Source organism: Equus asinus, chromosome 22 (assembly GCF_041296235.1).
Source record: "Equus asinus isolate D_3611 breed Donkey chromosome 22, EquAss-T2T_v2, whole genome shotgun sequence".
Lineage (NCBI taxonomy): Eukaryota > Metazoa > Chordata > Mammalia > Perissodactyla > Equidae > Equus > Equus asinus.
The window spans coordinates 34984937-35007464 of NC_091811.1; the positions used below are offsets into that span (position 1 = coordinate 34984937).

The window sequence follows — 22528 nt, forward strand, 5'->3', positions numbered from 1 at the left end:
GATTTTTTTTTTTTTTTAAAGATTGGCACCTGAGCTAACAACTATTGCCAATCTTCTTTTTTTTTTTTTTTGCTTTTTCTCCCCAAATCCCCCCAGTACATAGCTGTATATTTTAGTTGTGGGTCCTTCTAGTTGTGGCATGTGGGACGCCGCCTCAGCATGGCCTGATGAGCGGTGCCATGTCTGCGCCCAGAATCCGAACTGCCGAAACCCTGGGCCACCAAAGCGGAGCACGCAAACTTAACCACTCAGCCACGGGGCCGGCTCCAAGATGAATATTTTTAATTTCACAGAAGAGTATAATGAATTGAACACTGACCTGTGAGTCTGATCGCAGCTCCATGAATAACCAGCTATCGTTTAAATCCTCTGGACATCAGTGTTCTTATGACCTGCTTGTAGGATTCTTGGGTTCTGGGGCTCCACTTCTAGGGTTCCTACCACTTGTAGCTCAAGCAGAGGCTTACTGGAGAGAGGATTTCCACATCAGTAGGCAGTTGGACTGAATGGCTTTTATGGTGTATTTCCATTTTAAGACTGAATAATTCTATGACACTTCTAGAAGACAATTCGTTTGCTTCTATCAAGGTTAATTTTAAATACCCAAGGGTAATAATAGTTTAGCTGCTCCAGCCTACTTTGTTCTCCTGATTTTCCATTTCCACAAATCATGCATTGAGAATACCATTCTCAGAAGTCATTGTTTTCTTTCTCCTTTCCTCAGTCCCCAAATTTAAAGATGTTCAAAGTTTGTGATATAAATTAAGGCACAGGGGGTTAGGAATTGTCATGTTAAACTGGTTATAAATTCTCTTTATAGCAACAACTGAATCACCAAGAAAGAAGTTAATTAAGGGACAACTCCTTGGCTTGCTGTTTCAGGTAAAAATAAAACCAACCTGTGATGTTTGTGTACTGTGGGGAAGATGTCCAATTTGAATAAGGTTTTGAAGATAATTTATGATGTAGAATAATTTTAGTCATAAAATTAAATAACCAACTGAGAGGAAAATGCTCTGGTGGACTTGATTCTCTTGTGCACTGAAAGCATTTAGAAAAACAAGAGAGGAGAACTCACATTAGTGAGTGGCTCTTCATAACATCTTTCAAAGAGAAAGCATTTCAGAATGTACTATGTCTGTTAGCAAAGGGCCGGTTTTTCAGTCCTAGGCACCTCCTTTCTGATAGTCTTGAATGGGCTTTGCTGGTTACTGTCTCTTTTTTCTAGATTTAAATTAAACTTTCCACTTCTTTCTGTCTGGATATCTCAAGATATCCTTGGGAGAGTTGCAGGTATTTCTTTCCCTTGTGACATTTGGTGAATTTCTCCTTTTTGTTCGTAAAGGAAGAACATAAGGAATAGCAAGGTTGGCACTGGCGGAAGGGACTGGAGGAGGGAAGAAAGAAGGGTGATATTTGCATATATCTGTTTCTAGGGCATAATGCAGACACATCTGTTTAAGCAGAAAAAAAATTGTTCATGTGGGAGATTAGCTAGGCAGAGTGCCTAAAAGCCTTCTACGATAAATTGAACTGGAAAAACTTCCCTATCTAAATATGCTTTAATCATCTCAAGAACCAATAAAATTTTCCATTACAATGGAACTATGATAGATATATCTACCTCTTGGACTAAGGCCACAATTTTATTGCTATAAAATTTTCACAGACGCCATTTTCACTGATGTGAGTTACACGCCCAAAGAGCTTCCTTGGTGTCTGCCTAAAGATTTCAATGACAAAGCCATTCAGTTTCCTGTCCCTGCTCTTTGGATTTCATTCCTAGAACAAGTAACGGGGAAAATGCAAGGAGAGGTTTACCATGACAAATTTGTTCCCTTAAAGTAGAACACAAAATAAAGAACTGGTCCGTTTACCCTCCTCAGGTAGCCTCATAACTTCTCTTAAGTCTAATATGTCTTGTATCTTCGACTCTGGCATCATTCTGTCTTTGAATACACTCCATCATCTTCTCAAGACAGAGCTGTTTAGATGAGGAATTTCCTTACTATGGTCCCTTGTCCTGCTCAGATACAATTCAACAACCTCTTCAAGAACAACTGGTAAGTTTAAGCTTTTTGAGACGATTTAAAGTGTCAATGGTAAATCAACTACTATTTCAAAATAGAAAGTTAAGTCCAATAGGTATAAGTCGTCTTAGAGCCCTGCACAGCTTTTCTTTGAGCGAGTGTCAGATGAAGCAATGGATGCTTGCTGTTTTCTTTATCACACACATGCACACAATCTGGGTAGACTCTAAGAAATGGTAATATTTTAAATTTTTTTATTGCAGTATCATGAAGAAGAATTATATAACTAAACTTGCCCCTAAACTATACCTCTTTCCTCAAAGCCTTTGTTTATGTGAAAGCGTTGATTATTGGGAATTGACGATGTTATCATTCTGTTAAATTATTGAACTGTGATTTTTAATAAGAATTTTATATATATATATATATTACGATTTTGTTCTTTTCCTTTTTCTCCCCAAAGCCCCCCAGTACATAGTTGTATATTCTTAGTTGTGGGTCCTTCTAGTTGTGGCATTTGGGATGCCGCCTCAGCATGACCTGATGAGCAGTGCCATGTCCGTGTCCAGGATTCAAACCGGCAAAACCCTGGGCCACCACAGCGGAGCGGGTGAACTTAACCACTCAGCCATGGGGCTGGCCCCCAAGAGTTATATTTTTTTTCCTGCTTTTTCTCTCCAAATCCCCCCATACATAGTTGTATATTTTAGTTATGGGTCCTTCTAGTTGTGGCATGTGGGATGCCGCCTCAGCATGGCTTGATGAGTGGTGCCGTGTCCACGCCCAGGATCCAAACCAGCGAAACCCTGGGCCGCCAAAGTCAAGCACACGAATTTAACCACTCGCCTATGGGGCTGGCCCCAAGAATTATATTTTACGTATAGATTATGCGTTTTGATCAAAAGCATGAAAGCTTTGTTACTTGGCATCATTGATTTTCTTCCTGACCTCTCTCACAGGGTTGAGACCAGTGATATTCTTCCCACCTTTGGAGATGAAGAGAGTAGATTATGAAATATGTTATGTTATACCCTTTTAGATAGCTGATACTACTTGATTTTCTGTTCAGAAGCAGTGTTGCCATAAACTATATAGTGGTCAAGACGCCAGAATACATCAGACGCCCCTGACCTTCAAACATACATGCTGGTACACACCTCTGCTGGGTAAGCACGGATCGCCCCTCTCCTCTGCCCTACCAGGCATAGCTGAGGTAGGGTTATTTTTGAAAGGGACAAATAATTAATCACAATTATATTTGTATAGGAAGAGTTGTTGAATACTTGGATACTTATCCTTGAATTCAGTTAATCAAATTATGTTTGAGCGCCTACTCTGTGCAAGGCTCCATGTTATGTATAATAGAGAATAAGTCCTAAAATAGGTCACAGTTTATTGGGGAGATAAGACCTGAGCTCAGAGAACTCAGAGAAGGCTCCAGAGAAGAAACGAGAGTTGAACCAGGCCTTGAAAGATGAGTTACATTCGGAAAAGCAAAAATCATAGGCAAGTATTCCAATTGGGGAGAATGACATGAGGGAAAAAAACAAACAAAAACAGAAGTAAGCATGCGAAAGCCTTAAGTGTTTGCGGAAGAGTCAAAGCTGGGCAAGTCATTTTTGAAACAGGAGTTGGGTTTGGATTCAGTAGAATATAAGTTTGGAGCAGCTTGTGGCTCAAATTGTGGAATCTTACTCAATGCCAGGCTAAGAAGAATGAGGTTTATCTTAGGAAATGCTCAAAGTAGTGACATCTTTCATCACAACCTGGATGTGGTTGAAAGCAAAAGTTAGCAGTGGTTCCGAAATGAAAAAAGAAATGAGATGATTATCAAGATAAACTTAAGAAGGAATAAAAAGAAAGTAGAGTGATTTATGGATCACTTCAACTAGAGAAGGGAAAACTGCTACTGCCACTAATGGAGTGGCCATTTTGTGTCAGACTATACATTGGTCTTTATAGAAATGATTTTACTCACATTCACTCAGTGATAATACAACACAACTACAATGACGACAGCACTTACAGAGTGCCTGCTGTGTGCCAGGCACGGTTTTCTGCTTTTAACCTATCTATTAACTCATTTAATCCACACCACATCCCTTCGAGGGAGATGCTAATATATTTCCCACTTTAAAGATAAGGAAACAGAGGAAAATTGAGTTAGTAATTTGCCCAAGGTTATGTCTCACTTCATATGTAAGTAAACTGAGGCTCAGAGCCGTTTAGTTATTTATTAAAGACCATACAAGTGGTATATGGCAAAACCAGGATTTGAACTGAAAAATTGTGGTTGACTCCAAAGCCAGTGTTTTTTCTATTAAACTCTGCTGCTTCCTATACTCAGAAAAACAAACAAGATGGTTTCCTCCAAAAAAAGAAAACAGTTTGTCACCCTATTTCCTACACCACTCTTTGATGCCTTCCAATTGCAATGTCAAACTATTTTCTCTTCAGGAGTTTCTGTAAAGGACCAGATAGTAAATATTTTAGGATTTGCAGGCCCTATGGTTTCTGCAGCAACTATTCAATTTCACTGTTTTAGCACACAAGCAGCCATGGACAATACTGAATGAACGGGTCTGGCTGTATTCCAATAAAACTTTATTTACAAAAACAGGAGACTGGCTGGATTTTGCCCTCTGGCTGCAAATTGTTGACCCCTCTAGTCACTTAATAAGCAATGGATTTTTTGTCTCCCCTCCCTACCCCCATCCCCTGCTTTAAAAAAAATTATTTACACCCTATATAACTAGGCCTCAAGAGGGGGGAGGGTTATGTTAAAATGTGAATAGAATTGGATTGGCTTCTCCTTTTTCAGAAATGGTCCAAACTCTCAAGAGGGAAAGAATTTATCTATATACGTATATATACATAAAATTTGAACCAGAAATAAATTTCTATTTTTATTTTTTTCTGCAGATGCCTTGCATCTGGATAGTCTTACAACGATTCCAAGGCTGGAATTGACACCTTTCTCATGTTTGGCCAACCGAATCCATGCTTCATGTGAAAGACCTAAATATGGAGAAATAGAGGATGGTGCTTTGGATGTGACTGAAAGACCTGGGTAAGTTAAAAAGCAAAATATACTTACCCTCCTCTTCATGGGTGTCCTATTCCTATTGCCTAACCTTTTAATCAGTTAGATTTTCATATCCTGAGATCATAACCTCTTGATTGTGGAACTTACATCGTGGAACTTCTCTAACTTTGTGAAAATTGGCAATTTTAAAGCAAAGATATCTCTATAGTTTTCTTAAATTGCAGTTTTCTTGCTCTTTTGAATTTCGTATAATATCCAAGTTAGGCTACCTAAAATGTTTCCCCATTTTTAGGAATATACTACATACTGTGAAGTTAATGTATTTAGATAGGTTTTGATCATATTTCTTTTCCTTCACACTGAAGGTTAACAAGCCTTTGGGAACCTCTCTCTGTCCCTGCCCCAACCATCTCCCAAAGCTCGTCTGCGCTTCTTTACCGTTCTGAGTACACAGACTGACCTTCCTTAGGAAAAGTGCAGAAATGTCAGGGGCATTTGTGAGCACTGTCCACCCCAAGGAACTTTCCTATCTGTATCGAGGGTGAGGAAGCAAGACTTTGAATTGCAAATTCTTCATTTTCATTTTTGGCTAGGTTCTTGATAGTTTGTAACCTCTCTCTTCTGGAGGTGGGAGCTCTCTTTCATTATGTCTTACTTAAGCCATGAACTTAATTGGAAATTTGGTAAAACTGATGTGGGGGAGGGGCACTATGTTATAGTTTGGTATCTGCTAAAATTTGCAGTTTTTCCATGTGCAGTACGGAATTTTACTGTCTCTTGGCAGGTGCCCAGGCCCTGTAGCTGGCCCCCACCAGGGAACAGATCTTTCAGGTTGCATCAGGATGAGTGATGACCTAAGTATGAATGTGAGTATTGGACTATGTTTCAACTTCATTTTTAGTACTGTCATATCTTGGTCCCCTTCTATGGGTAGTCTTTTTTTTTTTTTTCAATATTATGGACACTCTTATAGCAAGTATGAATCTTATACTTGGAAACTCAGAAGCATGAGAAATGCCAACCTTTGATGGCAATAAATTAAAATTCAGTCATTTAGGGGCTTTCTACCCCTTCTATAGTGTAAACTTAAGGATGTACAAACCAAAAAAGGTTTTGATGAAGAGTGCTGAACTTTTTGTTTAAGAGGCAGGCTGGTTTGGGACTTAAATTCACTAATGGCTGTAAGAAGTCTCAGGTCCCATTGACTCTCTAAGAATTGAGGTCAAGGCTAGATAAGCTTTGAGGTGCTAGTACTTTGTAATAAGTCACAAAGTAGGGCAATTCCCACAGAGTATACATTGCTGCAGTTAGGTGCCAATGCTGCTTCTCTACCCAAGAAGAGAATAACGATAGATAACTGAGGCCACCTAGGCAAACTCCCCAGGTCATGGAGACGTGTCTTGAGCGCCTGCCTTGGTCTACAGTCTGAGCCTGAGCTTCATGATCTCTCCGTCAAATGGACCAGAGATTTCTATTCAGGATCTGGCAATCCATCTTTCTTTCTTGTCTTTTTTATTTTCCATAGCTTTATTGAGAGAGAATTCACATACCAAACAATTCATCTATTTAAATTGTTCAATTAAATACTTTTTTTTTAAAATATTGGCACTTGTGCTAACATCTGTTGCCCATCTTCCCACCCTCCCCCTTCTTCTTCTCCCCAAAGCCCCCTGGTACATAGTTGTATATTCTAGTTGTGAGTGCCCCTGGTTGTGCTATGTGGGATGCCACCCCAGCATGGCTTGATGAGTGCTGCCATGTCTGTGCCCAGGATCTGAACCAGCGAAACCCTGGGCCACTGAAGCAGAGCGTGCAAACTTAACCACTTGGCCATGGGGCCGGCCCCCTAAATGCTTGTAAACATATTCACAGTTATGCAACCATCACCACAATCTATTTTAAAATATTTTGATCATACCAAGAAGAAACCTCATACCCATTAGCAGTCTATCCCTATTCCCCCTTCCCCAAATCCCCAGCCCTAGGCAACCACTAATCTACTTTCTGTTTCCATAGATTTGTCTATTCTGGATATCTCATATAAATGGAAGAATACAATAGGTGACCTCTTGTGACTGGTTTCTTTCACTTAGTATAATGTTTTCATGGTTCACCCATGCTGTAGCATGTTATCAGTACTTCATTCCTTTTTATGACTGAATAATATTCCAGTGTATGGATGTACCACATTTCGTTTATCCATTCATCAGTTGATGAGCACTTGGGTTGTTTCTGTTTTCGGGCTAATGTGAATCATGCTACTATGAACATCAGTGTATAAGTTTTTGTGTAAACATGTGTTTTCAATTCTTTTGGGCATACCTCTAGGAGTGGAATTGCTGCATCCTGTGGTAACTCTATATTTAACATTTTGAGGAACTGCAAAACAGATTTCCAAAACAGCTACAGCATTTTACATTCCCATTAGTAATGTATGAGCATTGCAATTTCTTCACATCCTTGTCAGCACTTGTCTATTTTTTTGCTTATAGGCATCTTAAAGGGTGCGAAGTGGTACCTCGTTGTGGTTTGGATATGCATTTCCCTGATGACAAATGATGTTGAGCTCTGTTGCGTGTACCTGTTGGTCATTGTATATCTTCTGTGGAGATACGTCTACCCAGATCTTTTGCCCATTTTAAAAATTGGGTTATTTTTCTCTTTACAACTGCGTTCTATGTGTTGTTCTTATTCTTTCTTTTAAGTATGTGTAGCTGACATTTTTCTGTTCCTCGGTAGCTATCCTATAGAATAGCTAAGGGAAGGAAATAAAAAGGAAATGAATCTAGTTTGCTATTTCTTAGCAGCTCTTGTACAGTTTTAATAAAGGAAGTTGAACTTGGAAGGTTACAGGATGTTTGGTTATTAGTAATTTCCCTTTTATCTGGCACTGATTTCACCAAGAAAGGGGAAGAAACAAACATCAGTTGTGTAACAGGTACTTTGTAGGAAAGCATTTCCACATGCCGTGTCATTAATCCTCTCCACAACTCTGAGTGCTAAGTATTCTTTGCTTTTTATAGAAGAAGCAACTGAAGTTCAGAGAGGTGAAATAACTTACCCTCGATCCTCAACTAGTAAGTAGCGAATCTAGGATTCAAAGTCAGGTTTGTCTAGCTTCAAAGGATAAACCCTTTTCACAACCCCTCTTAGTACACTGAATTTAGACATTTCAATCCTAATAATCACTCATAGTTAGCTTGAAAGTGATTTTTTGGCTAAGAAATGTGCTGCCTTAAATATCTAAAAGGACCTCTGATCTACCCTCATTAGGATATGTGACCAAGTTGTTTTTGACTATGGTCTTGATACCCATTAAGAATAGGAGCTAACAAAGATTGCAATAGAAACAGCTGTCAAATGCTCCTGGGAAATGTACGGGTTCCCTGAAGGTTTCATACTGTCTTCTGTGCCGTTTCTTCTGCAGTTCCCAGGAACTAGTCTGTCTGCTGTGGATGATACCATCAATTCTCACCATTCTCTTTCTGGGCTTCTGCTCCACTGAAGAATCTGTGCAGCCTGTTTGCTGCACGGTTCACTCCTTCATGCCTGTCCCATGAGCAAATCCCTACCTCCCATCCCTTCATGCCTGCCACGCCCATCTCTTAAACACAGAGAGAGCTCTCCTTAGAAAATGGTTCCTAAGCATTCTCATTAAGTACAGGGAATTAGAATGAAATGTGAGATAAAAATTTAATCCATGTTTATCCCAGTGACCCATAAATCATGGTGTTTTCTTAACTCCTTGGCTTTAAACTGTGGGATTTTTGTCACTCTTGAGAGCTTCATAACAAACAACTTGACCTGGTATTCAAGGCACTCTCTAATCTGATTACCATCTAACTTTCCATTCTTTCCCCATCACTGCCTTATAGTTGTCCCTACTTGTTAGCCCAAGCAGGTAGCGTGTATTGTCAGAATATATCACACCTGCCTGTTTATGCTGTCTTCTGTACCCGGAACACTGAACACTTTCCACTTCTCAAAATGCTGTGTGACTGTCAAGGCCCATTTCAAAAACCAACTGTTTCATAAAATGTTTCTTGTGGTAGTGAGAAATGTTGACAATCAGGCATCTCCAGTCCTTCCTGAGGTGCAAATTGTAATGGATTAAGAGGTTTTTCCTAATCCATTAGGTGAGGTTTTTCCCAGTTTCTTCCTCTGGGTAACTCTGGAAAAGTCATGGCTTTCAGGCCTCAGTTTCCTCATTTCTCAACATTCCCACTCAGGAAAAAATAAGTTCGCTCCCTTCTTTTAGACCCCAGTAACTCTTTGTGCTCCCCTCATTGTCACCTGTATTCTGATTGCATTGTAGTTCTTTGTTTTCTTATATTTTTCTTGTATTAAATTATAAGCTTGGTGGAGAGTGCCTTTGTTTGACCATTAACCAGTGTGCACCTAGCATCCTGCATAGATGTGGTGTCCAGTAGCCATCCCATTAATATTTGTTGAACGTCTATTTACTTATTTATTTTTGTACTCCCTACAGGGTCTATTTAAAACGTTGAGAGTGAGAATTCAATGAACTCGTTGAATTGACAGCCTTGTCATATCACTTTCTGACTCCTTTCTTTGGACTGGTGTTCCCGAGAACTTGAGATTTATTTTTTATTCCTCTCACATATTTGTAGAGGAAGCTACATTGTCACATCTCTTTCAGAAAGCGCAGTGTAAGAGAAAAGTGAACATCAGTAGTCGTAGGAGGATCTTTGAGTGATCAAAGGGCTCTAACAAGATTAATATCTCAAAAAGGACATCTCTAAAATAATTTGGGGCCCAGTTTGGGACGTTCTTGGGGAGAACAGAGGTACTTTACTGACCCAGTGAAATTCATTTATTTGGAATATTTTAGTGTAAAGAGGAAAGAAGGAAATAAATCATTTCTAGTCCTCATCTTTTGGAGATTCAGACTGAAATATTTGTGGAAAAAATGTTTATGATATCTGAGATTTGCTTCAAAACAATGCAGGGATGGGTTTAGTGGGTGACAGTATACATGAAGCGAGATTGGCTGTAGGTTGATAATTGTTGAATCTGCAGAATGGGTACACAAAAGTCAATTATTCTATTCTGTCTACTTTTGTGTTTATTTGAATTTTTTCCCAGTAATGACAGAATTTTTAGCCACATAGCATAGACTTTGGGATCAGATGGGTCTGGATTTAAGACTGGCTTTGTTATTTATTAGCTAAGTGAACTTGGACAAGTGGTCTAACTGTTTCAATTTGCTTGTGTGTCCTGTGAAACAGAAATATTACTTTGCAAGGTTCTTTTGAGGATTCAAATACACATGTACACATATACACAGATTGCATATGTACATTCATATATACATGTCTGCAACAGCTAAGTTCTGGCCTAACCAGTCCGTGGAAACAACCAAGTAGGTCCTATTTAGAGGAAAGACAAATCTCAGTGCTCATTTTCCCCCACTTGCTGATGAATAGGAAGGCCTTTTTGTTTCATGGAATCCCATCTCAACATTTCCAAGAATCTCTAGGAGCGTATACCAGTATATCCCAGTGCTCTTCAGGCCTCACCACTTAGTGGGTGCCAGGGAAGGACACTGAACCTCCTGAGAGATGGTGGGGAAGGCAGTTGGTTTCCCCACTCACATCTGTTCAGTCCTTTTTGTTCATTGTCCACACTGCCCACAGGCCCTGCCTGCTCCACTGCTGGCCTTTTCGTAACTCTATGTCTGGACCTTTGACTATCTCCTCTCCCTGGTCAGTGGAGAGATGGTGCTCCCTTCTTGTTTCAGCAAGGGGTCCTCCCGTGCTGTCGGGTAGACTCCTGTGATGTGGTTGTTAGAATTATCCTCTACTTATCAAGGCACAGATAATCCAGCAGGGCTGGGAGACACGCTGCTTGATCGGTAGCACAGTCTCCCACTGAATCGAGAATTGTTGCTCCTGTCAATAGCTAGACCCAGCTGTTCATTTGGCCCAACTTTCTCAATTCTTCCTCACGCTTAGCGGTTTCTCTCAGGGGCCCAGTTATCTCTCCTTATAGTCTGTCTTCCTTTCCTTATTCACTGCTCCCACCATTCAGTCTGAACAACAACCAAATGGTTTCTGGGCCTTTGCAAAACTGGACGTGTGATTTAGGTACCTGTGTGTGTGCCTAAACACTCCAGGAATTAAGCAGTTTCATGAAAATTCTGTGACCATGAAACTGATTCTCCCCTGTACCTACTCCAGTCTCAGATCTGACACCACTACGACATTTTATAACATATGTAAAGTACCTGATTCATAGTAAACACTGAGAAAATATCTATCACCCAGAATTAGAATTATCAGCAGTGTGAACCTCAGAGGATACCTTGTCAGAGGTGAGGGGATACGAAACGGAATTTCTGCTTTTCCTTTGGCTGTTAACAAAAAAATCACCTAACCAAATGTTAAGTGCCACTCCTTTGAGGTCTCCTTCATGTGTTTACACATTTTTGTCTAAGATGGACTGCCTCCAAGAGGAGGTGATTTATTAGGCAGAGGACAGAATCAATTCTAAAATCTCTCTGAAGATCTTCTGGCCATTGTCTGTCCTGTTCTCTCAAGTCGTGTGTGGGTGTAGCATTAATAACCTTGGAGAATAAATAACATTGCAATTACAAAATTGGAACATGTAGAAATTGACTGATAACTGTATTATAAATTAACCTCAAAGTGGTGGGTGTGTCCTGTAGATCTGAGGGTGTGGTGTCCTTTTAGTTAGAAATTGGGGGGAAAAAAAAACCTATGAGAAAATTTCGTTTTGTTTAGGTTACAGCGTTTATAATCTTTAGACGTTCAATTTGACACGCCTTCTCTTTTTAGAACATTGAAACCGACACTGAGTCAAGGAATTTTTTTTTTGTTAGAATGAAATAAGTCTATAGAGACTCCTTTTAGTCAATTTTTCTTTTTTTCTTAGAAAACCATATTAATTTATTTGAGTATCATCAATTGTCTGAAATAGATCTAATAGTAAAAGTTACATTGTAACAAGAGTATTTATTAGCAGAAGGGTTTCTAATCATAAAATCTGTAGATAAAGTCTCTTTTTATGTAGAAGAGCAAAAATAAAGTGACCCTGGGAGAGTATCTAGGCCTATTAGTTGCCGTTCTTAACATCTTAAAAGTTATTTCTTATTGTTCTTACTATTTTTCTATCTAAATATTGAAATGATACTACTGTGTGTGCGCGCGTGTGTGTGTGGCTTGTGTTTGCTGACCCAGCCCATGGGAGACTCTGTGTCACTTTGTTGCGTGAGTACCTTGTCTACCCCACCCTACATTAGACTCCTAATGTCTCAAGCAAATGGTCTGGACCATGGATTTCCATGTAAATGTTATGCAGGTTGATATTTGAATGGCTTAGCCAGGAGGAACATTCTTCCTGCTCTATGCTGTCGGCATGTGTCAGACTCATTGACTTGAGCCAATCCTCTACATGTAAGTCTCTCATCTGAACTTTCTTTTTCTTGCATTTAGTCAATTCCTTAATTTTCCTTGGTTTTAAAATATATCCAGTGGATTATCTTCTTCATGATCTGCCCAGGTCTTACAGTTGTTGTGTGTGGGTTAGGTTCTCCTGTGGGTCTGAGATGCTGGTTTGAATAGGGGTGACTTTTGAAGTTGGAAGAAAAGAGCACGATTGTGCAAAGCTTTTGCTGAGTTATCTCCTACCCTACTCCATATGCACAGAGGCCTGCAGGGGTATATCTCCAAATTTCATTAACTATAATCCTAAATTTTTTTAAAAATCTCCTTCTTTTGTTTGGTTGTTCTTGTAAGAAGGAAAAAATAGTTGTTAGGTCAGATTTATGAAAATCTAAGATTGAGCTGTCTTGTATATTGGGTTGTCTTCTGATCAGTGAAGTTTATAAAGATTAGTGAATTGGAAGTAATATCCAATTGCTTACCTTGGAACTGTTCCAGAACAATGCAGTAATGTATGGTTACTAAACATATGACATTCTCCAAAATCACAGAATTATTGCTTATTTAATGAATAAATATTTTTTGTTTATCAAAAAGCTTCTCACTAAAATGTTTCATATCTAAGATATGGGACAAAAGAAGGGCTTACACAGAGCATTATGGCAAATGAGACTCATTTGTAATATCATGGAGGCAATCTGTATTTTTGCTGTATTTATTATTTTGACTTCAAATAATAATTAGACTTTTTTAAAAACAAATTTTGTAGAAATAACGTGTCCCCTTTCCCTCTATATTGGAAACAAGTTTAATTAAATAGAGAAAAGCTGCATTCTTTTTCATACCTCTTAAATTCAAATACAAGTATTCATGATCCTGATAGGTGTGAGGTCTTTATCTGATAAAATTAGTTTTTCAGTTGGTGCAATATAATTATAATTATTATATATTATGTTATTAATTATAGCACAGTAATAAGTGTTATTTCAAGCCACACTTAGTAACAAATTTGTATATGTTTTGGAGTTTTAAATGGCCTTGATTTTTTTATTATTAAGGAATCAATCCTTGTTGACTTTTGTGAAGTATGATAATCAATGAAACTGCAGATTAAGTTTTTCCTATTTTTATAGATTCATTTCTTACATATATATTGGACTATAGTTAAATAAGCATGTAACAATTCTTCATACAATCTACATAAATATTTCAAGGATAGGGCCATCATTATTTAACTACCTGTAAGGTGAAAGGTACAATTTCTCTTCAAAATTTAATTCAAATATTACCTCACTCTGTTCTGTTCTGTGCATATTACTTTCCTCTGTGGAATGCTTCCTATAATTTATGAAGTATTTGTTTTACATATTTGTCTTCTTGACTGGCCTCTGAGCCCCTCTGGAACAAGGACTGTGTTTTTGTGTGTCTCCAGCCTTTGTCACTGTTCCTGACACAATGTGGGCCTTTGATGAAAGTTTTTAAGTGACTTAAACCAATGTCATGAGAGGTTTCAGTCACATATGGTCTGACCCAAAGACATTTAAAGCAGAGACGACATGAAATAAAAGGGAAGATTGCCCAACATTGATATCTAGGAGGATACGGTGTAAATTCTTGCTTTGTAAGTTTGTGGATTTTTCCAAACATTTGAGGTGAACTTTTAAAAGGTATATGTTTAAATCATCTACCAGTCTAACACAGTAACTGGGGGGTCTCTGCCTCTCCAGGGGCCTGGGTTAGGGGCATCTCAGAGACGCCCCTCTTTACAGTGGGGAGGACTCTCATCTGGGTTTAGAGGCTGACAACACCATTTTGAACACTCCTGGGAAATTTATTCATTAGCTTTACTTTCCTTACCTGAAATAAATAAATCTCTTCTTGCTAAAACCTACTGCATAAAGTTGGTGAGAGAATTAAATGAGTTGATACATAGAAAGGTTTTTGTAAATTTTAGCGTGCTGAGCAGATGTAACCGGCTGCTGTTGTCTTGAATAACTGCATATTCCACAGACCCTTGCTAGACCTTTACCCTCCTGTGACTATGGCCAATATTATTTTGGATCGATTCTAAATACCGTGTATGATTTGCAGCATCCCTCTGTTGAAATCTGTTGTTGGTTGTGGCAGTTAATAAGAAGGCCTATGTTTGATTATGGAATATTTAAATGTCTTCATTTTTGCATTGTCCGTGCAGGTTTTTGAAATGTTCAAATGATTTGTTTTAATTTATTAAATTTTAATTTATTTTTCTAAATAAACCAAATAATAATGAAAATATACTTATTAGAAAAGCTTATTATTAAAGAGGAACCTATGTTCCCACAGTACTTTTTGAAAGAGAATAAGTGAATAGATCAACCCTAATGTCCTAAAGTTCCCCCCAAATTAGGAGCCCCTGATAGAGATTAAGAAGTTCAAATTAAACTTTCAAACACGGTCCCAGGCAGGCAGAGACCACAATTTTGTTAAGCTCTCTTTGAGCACCAAGTAATAAATGCTGGCATAGATGTAATCTCTCCGATCTTTGAGAATTGGATTAAGTTTAAAATGTATGATTTGTCTAGCTAGAAAATTGAGAACCATTTTTAAATCACCAGACCAAAAGTTTTAAGTTGAGTAATATTTCCATAAATAAAAATGTTGTTTTATGTACACATAGAATGTTCTGTTTAAACAAAACTTAGGTTCATGAAATATACTCTACCTCTCCTTTAAGTTTAGAATTTGTTTTGCCCAAGAATTTATCAGGTTTTCTTTAAATATCAGACATGTAAGTATATTCAAAATTGGATTTTTTTCTTGCAAGGACAGCGTTGAGAAAGTATGTATATGAGTTTGCCCTATACCACCCTATTCCCATAGCCTCTCTAAAAGAGCAAAATAAATGCAGGTTCACTTAAAAGTGTATGAAAATGTTTGCTTAAAACAACCTCTCTGGAATGGAAAATGTCAAATTGTTGAACTTGTTTCCCTTTTTTTTTTTCCTTAAGGAGAATGGTGTTGAGTGCTTGTATTCTGAGAGCCCACCACAGTCCAGGTTTGCTTGTTTGTTTGTGTGTGTAAATTTGGATGGATATTCAGTTAATTTTTAGAAGACTTCTTTGGATTTGACGCTCTAAAATATGTCTTCTGCTCTTTTGACAGGGAACATTCCACACTACCATCTCCCGGACACACTTCATCCACAGACAGTACTGTAACTTCAAGTGGTGAGTGGACTTGGAAAAGATAGAAAAATAGGGCTGGTACTAGAATTATAAGCTTGATGTTCTGTGACCTGCTGAGGTGTGTGCAAATGAAAAGAACATAGGCAAATAATCCTTTTGCATAGTATTCCTAGTTTCTTCCTGTTGGTAGATTCTGGACCAGAAATTTTGAATATGGCTTCTGGTGACCTTGATGGTAAATCACTCTGTGAGAAAGAGGAGAATACCACTTCGGCTTCTGCTGTGATAAAGATCAAAGGTAAGCTGTTGAAGGGTTCAAGTGTAGTTTCCATTCTAAAACACTAAGGAAACCTGTAAGCTAGTAGACTGACTATCCTCAGGCGCTCAGTAATAACATTTTATAGAAGAATTGTGAAGACATAGTCTGGAGATGAGAAGTCTAAGAGGTGACCTTGGCCTTTGTATATGATAAAGTTACCAATTTTTTTCCAGTTCTATAGATAGAACAAAAGCTACAATATGTTTTAATGGGACTTCAATGTTTCCTTATGGCAGAGATTGATTGGACACACCTGGGTGTCATCTGAGGCGCAGCTGCAGAATCACATACTTAGGAAATTCTCAGCAGCCTAATTAGAATCTATTAGGTTAAAATGGACCAATTAGTGATGGTCCACTCAGAAGGCAAAAGAATTAACTAGATGATATATTACATCATTTTCTGCCACTTGAGTATGAAAACAAAGTAGTTATTCTCAGCTGTTCCCAGTGAGACATTACTACAGTTAACACTCATGGGAGGCATAAGCTCCCATTCCCACCAAAAAAAAATAATCAAGGAAAATTTATTCTACTGTTTGAACTAGACGGTTAGATCTGAGATATAAGTGCTAAATTAGGGGAGCTGTAAAATTGTAGAAATGGAATCCATTCCTTAGGTTAACTGAAGAATACCTTTCTGTTCTACCTCATACCAAATAAGAAAAATTTTAATTAAAACTGAACCAAGATAGCACTTTTCACCTATCGTGTAGAGAAAGATGCAAAAATTTGACTACATTCTGTTGCTAAGATTGTGGGGAAAAAGAATTCTCATACGTTGCTGTAGGGAATATAAATTATTGTAATTAAGATGGAGGAGAATTTGCCAATATCTTCCAAAATGTTAAATGTACATATCCTGTACCATAAAACAATTTGGTGTCTGGGAATTTATCCTATAGATCTAAGTATACACGTATCATATGACATATGTGGAAGTTTATTTACTGCAGCATTGTCTGTAATAAAATATTGGAAACTAGTAACTATCAGTAGACTAGTTAATATATTCTGTCATATCCATGTAATAGAATACTAATATGCATCCATAAAACATAGGAATCTTTTTTCTTGGAAGGATATCAAAGAACTATTGTTTCTTGGAAAGAAAAACCCAAAGTACAAAACATTACGTATTGCATGTAAAAATTTGCACAAAAAGAATAGGAAGAAGTTTTTATGTATGCATAGAATACCTCTGGAAGGCTAGACAAAAATTAATAATATTGTCTGTGGGAAGGGAAAGTGGGTTTGTGGCAGGCATGGATGGGAGAGAAAATATTCACTGTAAAATATTTTCTACTTTTTAATTTCTGGACTATCAATTTCAAGTCTATCATCTGTCTTAAAATTTACAGAAAAACCAAAATAAAATTACCGTAGGGCAAAGAATTTTATGCCTCTCAAGAAAGTGGTTACCGTTTTGTTCTTATTTCAATATAAAATTTAAAAATATAATACATCCTTTATTTATTTTTCTTACAAAGAAAGAAACAAAATCTATATAGAGCTACTGACCTTTGTGCCTGCACTGAACTAAATTCAGGACAAAGAATCATGTGAAAAGGAAAATCATTATCAAGTATATTACAGTACAAACACAAAAATAAAAGGAAATTACAAAAAGGAATGGCGTAAATTAAAAGTGCATCTTTTCTTCTTAGTTAAATGATGTTTTATTTAGAAAGATACCATGGTTTGAAGGGATGTCATACTTTGTTATCAGCCTTGCGTATGTGCGTATGTAATTTTCAAAAACCTGTTTGTCAAGCTACAAAAAAGCTACTAAGTTACTAATTGTTCATCCTTTCTTCACCCAGTTTCTATAATTATACTAGTAATGTGTTTGATAAACAAAGCAGCAGCAGCCTTAAAAAAGATTTTAAAAGCCCTGCTGTTTGAAGGCCAATTATAGAAATGTTCATTTCTATTAAGAAGTCTTACACGGCCAGCTTCCTTGGGAACCTTACTTGCTCTGGGCCTGATTCTGAATCAGTGGGCCCTGGTAAAGTTTTGTAGGACATAATTTGTCTCACATGTTAAGGCCTTTGCCACTTGCTAGTCCGCCCATTTTGCCACCTCACTATGTCTTCCTCTTTTACTTGTTGCCTCTCCCCCACCTCTTCAGTGTTTCCTTTTTCTCATAGGCAAAAGTCCAGCTCCTGAGAATATTGCACTCCAAGGCTCTGTCAGTGAGGACAAAACCATGTTAAATCCGGTAAGGAAATACACATGTTAACAATAAAAGTAATGATATGTTTCAATGGTAGAACACCTCCCTTTCAGTTTGCAAAATACTCTTAAAAGCTCTCTCATCTTTATCCTTTCCAAATATTTTGAGGTTAATAGAATTTAATTACACCAATATTTTATAGATGAAGAATTTGAGGCCAAAGCATCCTTGTGACTTGCCCAAGGTCACACAATACAGTCAGAGCTAGGACCTCCTGACTGCACAGTGATTTTTATTTATTCATTCATTCATGCTTTTATTCTTTCACTCATCATTAATCAAAAGTCTACTGGAAACAAGCTAAATATCTGTCAAGAGAGGACATTAATGAAGGTTAAATAAAACAGTAATATCTATGTTAAAGAAATATTCTAATTAAGGGAAGAAACATACAATTACTCAGTAATTAGAGTGTGGTTAGTGATATGAAAAAAAAAATACTTGGGGTGAGAGGCCAGAAAAGGTGTCAAGGAGGAGGTACCTTGTGAGTGGCATTGAATGTTATACAGACACATGAAAACTGCTAGAAAACATTAGAAGGATGACTATTTAAATGTTTGTAGAAAAAGGGTTAAGTTCCCTTCCTTAAAGAGAAGGCTCATTGCCACTGGTAGGAATCTATAATTATTGAAGAGTAACTTGTAGACTATGGATCCAATTCCATGTTTCTCCAAGAGTCCTACATTGTACTTATGTATTAGTCCCTCTCTGTATTGTGTGTGTGGAGAGGCGTGTGTGTGTGTGTTATTGTTGTTTTCCCCTCAGTATATAAACATTGTTTTAGGTAGGCCCATTTGGTTACAAGGTACAGGCTTCATATAAGCTAACTCAAGAGAAAGTTGTGGCATGGATAGATTGGAGGCAATAAGGCAGATAAAAATTTTGCAGTATTCTGGTTGGAAGGGAGTAGAATGATTGGATATGTGATTTTGTAGTGTAAAGTATGTATAGAGTGTAGTGTTGGCTAGCACACATGCCAAAAATGGTTACCCATTATAAAAAATGGACAGAGGAAAATTCAAGTCCTCATACTAAAGTTTTCTGAGAAAAAAAAAAATTTCTTCTCATCTCAAAAAAGGTAGAAATAAGTGTTTTAAAAATAATGGATTCGAAAATGTAGTAATGGAGGTCAGGGACTGGTTAGGATGCTATTGTAATAATTCAGGCAAGAGATGAAGATAGTATGAATTTAGTGAGCATGGAGAAAAGGAAGACCTATTTGAGAGATATTTAAGGGATAGTTCACAGTACATGGTGACTGATAATTGGGGGTGTGGGAAAAGGTAGATACCCTTGCTTATGGCTTAACTTACAGAATGAATAGAATAACATGAGAGGAGGGAGGGAGTAAGAAGAGTAGAATCATGGAGTGAAACAAGATTAGTTTGAGAGAAGTCGCGTTTCAGGTTGATGTGAGACATCAGTACTCTGTAAGGAGGTTTTGATATATGACTGTATACCCCCATTTATAAACTCACCTCAAAGTGGGACTTTCAGGAGCAGACGCACATTTGTGAGTTATCAACAAAGAACCAAATGTGTGTATGAGATTTCCCAAGGACTCTGGCAGGCAAGAAGAGAGCACTGAGGATAATGGCTTCTCGATGATTCCATTATCTAATGAGAAGGCAATGTCAGCGGGGACTGAGAAGAAGCTAATGTAGTGGTGAGGGGACATCAGGAGAGAGAACCAAAGGAAGAAAAATCTGTAACAAGGAGGGAATTAGAGATCAATTTAGATGAGACAGTGGTCAAGTAAGATAAAGACTGAGAATTATCCATTGGATTTGGCAGTAGGGAGATCACTGATACTGGGGAGGGCAGTTTCCTTGGAGTGTTGGGTACAGGGGCAGAGTAGTTCATTGATCACAAAAGGGAGATAAAGAACTGGAAAGAGCACCCATGGACAACTCTTCCCAGAAGAAGCGAGTCCATGTAGGGCTGGAGAGGAAGAAAATGCCATAGCTGGAAGAGGTCATAGGGTTGAGGGAGGATTCAAAAAATTTAGGAATATTTAAATTGTTGATAAGAATGATCCAATGCTTTACCTGAATTATTGAATTTGTTACATTTTATCAAAATCTTAGTTTCTATGGTCTGAAAATTACATGACATGGTATCAATGGCTCTACCAAAGATATTTGTCTTAGGCTTATGTTTTATAGAAAATTTCTGAGAATGTTGAGTAATTATTATCATCAAAATAATTGTATACCTATAGTTTTCCCATTAGAGTTCCCCAGGCAATAGAGTACAACCCTCTTACTATGGTGGTTTTGGTTGTATAGATAACATTTGTAGGACGGTTGGTTAATGACCTTAAAATATATTCATATGGAGTAAAAGCCTAATGTAATGCAATCTGAGCAGCTATTTTTGCCATAATTTCCCCAACAACCCATCTAGAAAGCTGCGTATGGTAGTTCTGGATCACTCCCTCCTCTTCATCCATCCAGTCCTCTCTCTCCTTCAAGCTCCAGCATGTTCCTTGTCTGCAGAGATTTTCTATGCTTTTCAAGCCATGGTGTTTCTTTCCTCCCTATGCAGAACACTTGTTCATATTTATTTCATTTATTTAGCAATTAGTCCTAGTTTGCTTTGTGGTAACTTGTATCACATTTGCAGCTTTTCATATATTTCTGTCCCTTGTGCCTCAGCTAGATTGGAAACCCCCTTGGAGCCAGTCCTGTCTTCTTCTTAACCCCTAGTAATACTATAGAGTGTTTTTGACAGGGTAAGGTTGCGAGGGGACAGGAAGTTGGGAAATGATTTGTTATGAAGGATTTCCACTCTATGTACGGCAATAAAATCTCTTTATGATTTTAGGAAACCAAAGAGGAACCCGAAACAATAGATAAGCATAAAAAAGAATGTGCTGCGGGAGGTAAGGAATGTTCTCTCCCAATCCCCATGTGAAAGTTTGTTCCCTGCTTATATTTTTCTGGGTGAAATCTTTCTGAGTAAAGCTATGGCATCTACAATTCCGCATCTCTAGATAAAATCAGCCAATAGAACTGATTCTTGATTCAGTTTGCATCAGTTTTGAAAAGCCACATTGATGTTGCATTGACTGGTAAGCCCCAGAGGACTTGCAATAACTAGTGCCCCGTTGGGAACTAGTGCCCCGTTGGGAACTACCACCACACTAATGTTCCTAGGAAGTTCCCAGCTCTTCTTGGAGATCATTTTCATGATCCCATCTAAAATTAAATATGCCATTATTGAACGACTAAGTGCTAATATGCTTCCCTCCCTATTTCACTTCCATTTGGGTAGAATAGTGGATAGATTCAGGCTTTGGAGTCACACAGACTCTATACTGGGTCTCTCTCTGACTAGCTGTGACTTTGGAAAGTCATTTAAACTTGAGTCTCAGTTTCTTCATCTACAAAATGGAAACAATGAGTAAAAAGAGAAAAGTACCCTTTATGGAGAATATACTATATGCTGAGAACTAGGCTAAATTCTTTATGTGCATAGTTTTATTTGGTTCTACCAAATACCTATGTGAGGTGGGTAAACTGCAATTCAGTTTCCTAGTCTGTAAATTGTAGACAATAACAGTACTTACCACAGAAGTGTTGCCATGAGGATTGAATAAATTGTGTACGAAGCACTTCGAAAAGTGCCTGGCAGAGAAATTCTCATGGAAGTTAGCTATTATAGAAAAATAATATCATCCTTATTTTGTAGATGGTTTGCTGAAGTTTTGGCTTGTTCCAGGTCGTATAGCCATAGCAGTCAAAGCTAGGATTGAAACCAGGTTTTTTCAAGTCTAAATCTAATGCTCTTAATAACTAACCTATGGTCCTCTTTGCAAAGCTGTCATGAAGAGTATCATTAATATGTGTAAAGAGCCTTGTTCTGGGACTGGCATATAGTAAACCTGTGATAAATGGTTGATATCATGTTTATTGTTGCTGTTATTGTTACCAGTATTATTATGATTATTACTGCTACTTCTACTACAATGAGTACTACTCCTGCTGCTACTGCTATTAAAGCCTTGATTTGAAGGAGGACCAGGTAACAGAGGAAGATGTGCATTTAGCCATGGGATCAAGTCAAATAAACATTTCAATGCAAAGAGAACAAACTGGGCTGTCCCTTGACTCTGAGACATCTTCAGGATTCAAAGACTGTTCACATGCTGAAGTGTGAGCCCGTAGTTTTAATGTCACTGTGATCCCAATAGCGTAGCATAACATTATCTTATATTTAAGCAAATGCATTCTTAGCTGGCTGTCCTCTCAGACACTTTCAATGAAATGCTTCTGTTTCATGGAGAGAGGGCATAACATTTGATC

At 37.9% G+C, this 22528-nt stretch overlaps 1 protein-coding gene across 8 annotated transcripts in view; it reads left to right on the forward strand.

The window, feature by feature from the left end:
• IRAG2 (inositol 1,4,5-triphosphate receptor associated 2) overlaps positions 1-22528 on the forward strand; it is a 102879-nt gene that overhangs the window by 64954 nt on the left and 15397 nt on the right. The window contains exons 19-28 of one of the 8 annotated variants that reach the window (XM_044775226.2): positions 821-882; positions 1983-2063; positions 3100-3196; positions 4953-5100; positions 5861-5942; positions 15491-15537; positions 15645-15709; positions 15858-15965; positions 18136-18206; positions 21048-21105. In XM_044775226.2, the coding sequence (XP_044631161.2) occupies positions 821-882; positions 1983-2063; positions 3100-3196; positions 4953-5100; positions 5861-5942; positions 15491-15537; positions 15645-15709; positions 15858-15965; positions 18136-18206; positions 21048-21105 (819 nt within the window). Of the gene's footprint in view, positions 1-820; positions 883-1886; positions 2064-3069; positions 3197-4952; positions 5101-5860; positions 5943-15490; positions 15538-15644; positions 15710-15857; positions 15966-18135; positions 18207-21047; positions 21106-22528 lie in introns of all 8 variants that reach the window. The other 7 variants (XM_070494959.1, XM_070494958.1, XM_070494962.1 and 4 more) reach the window with 7 other exon arrangements.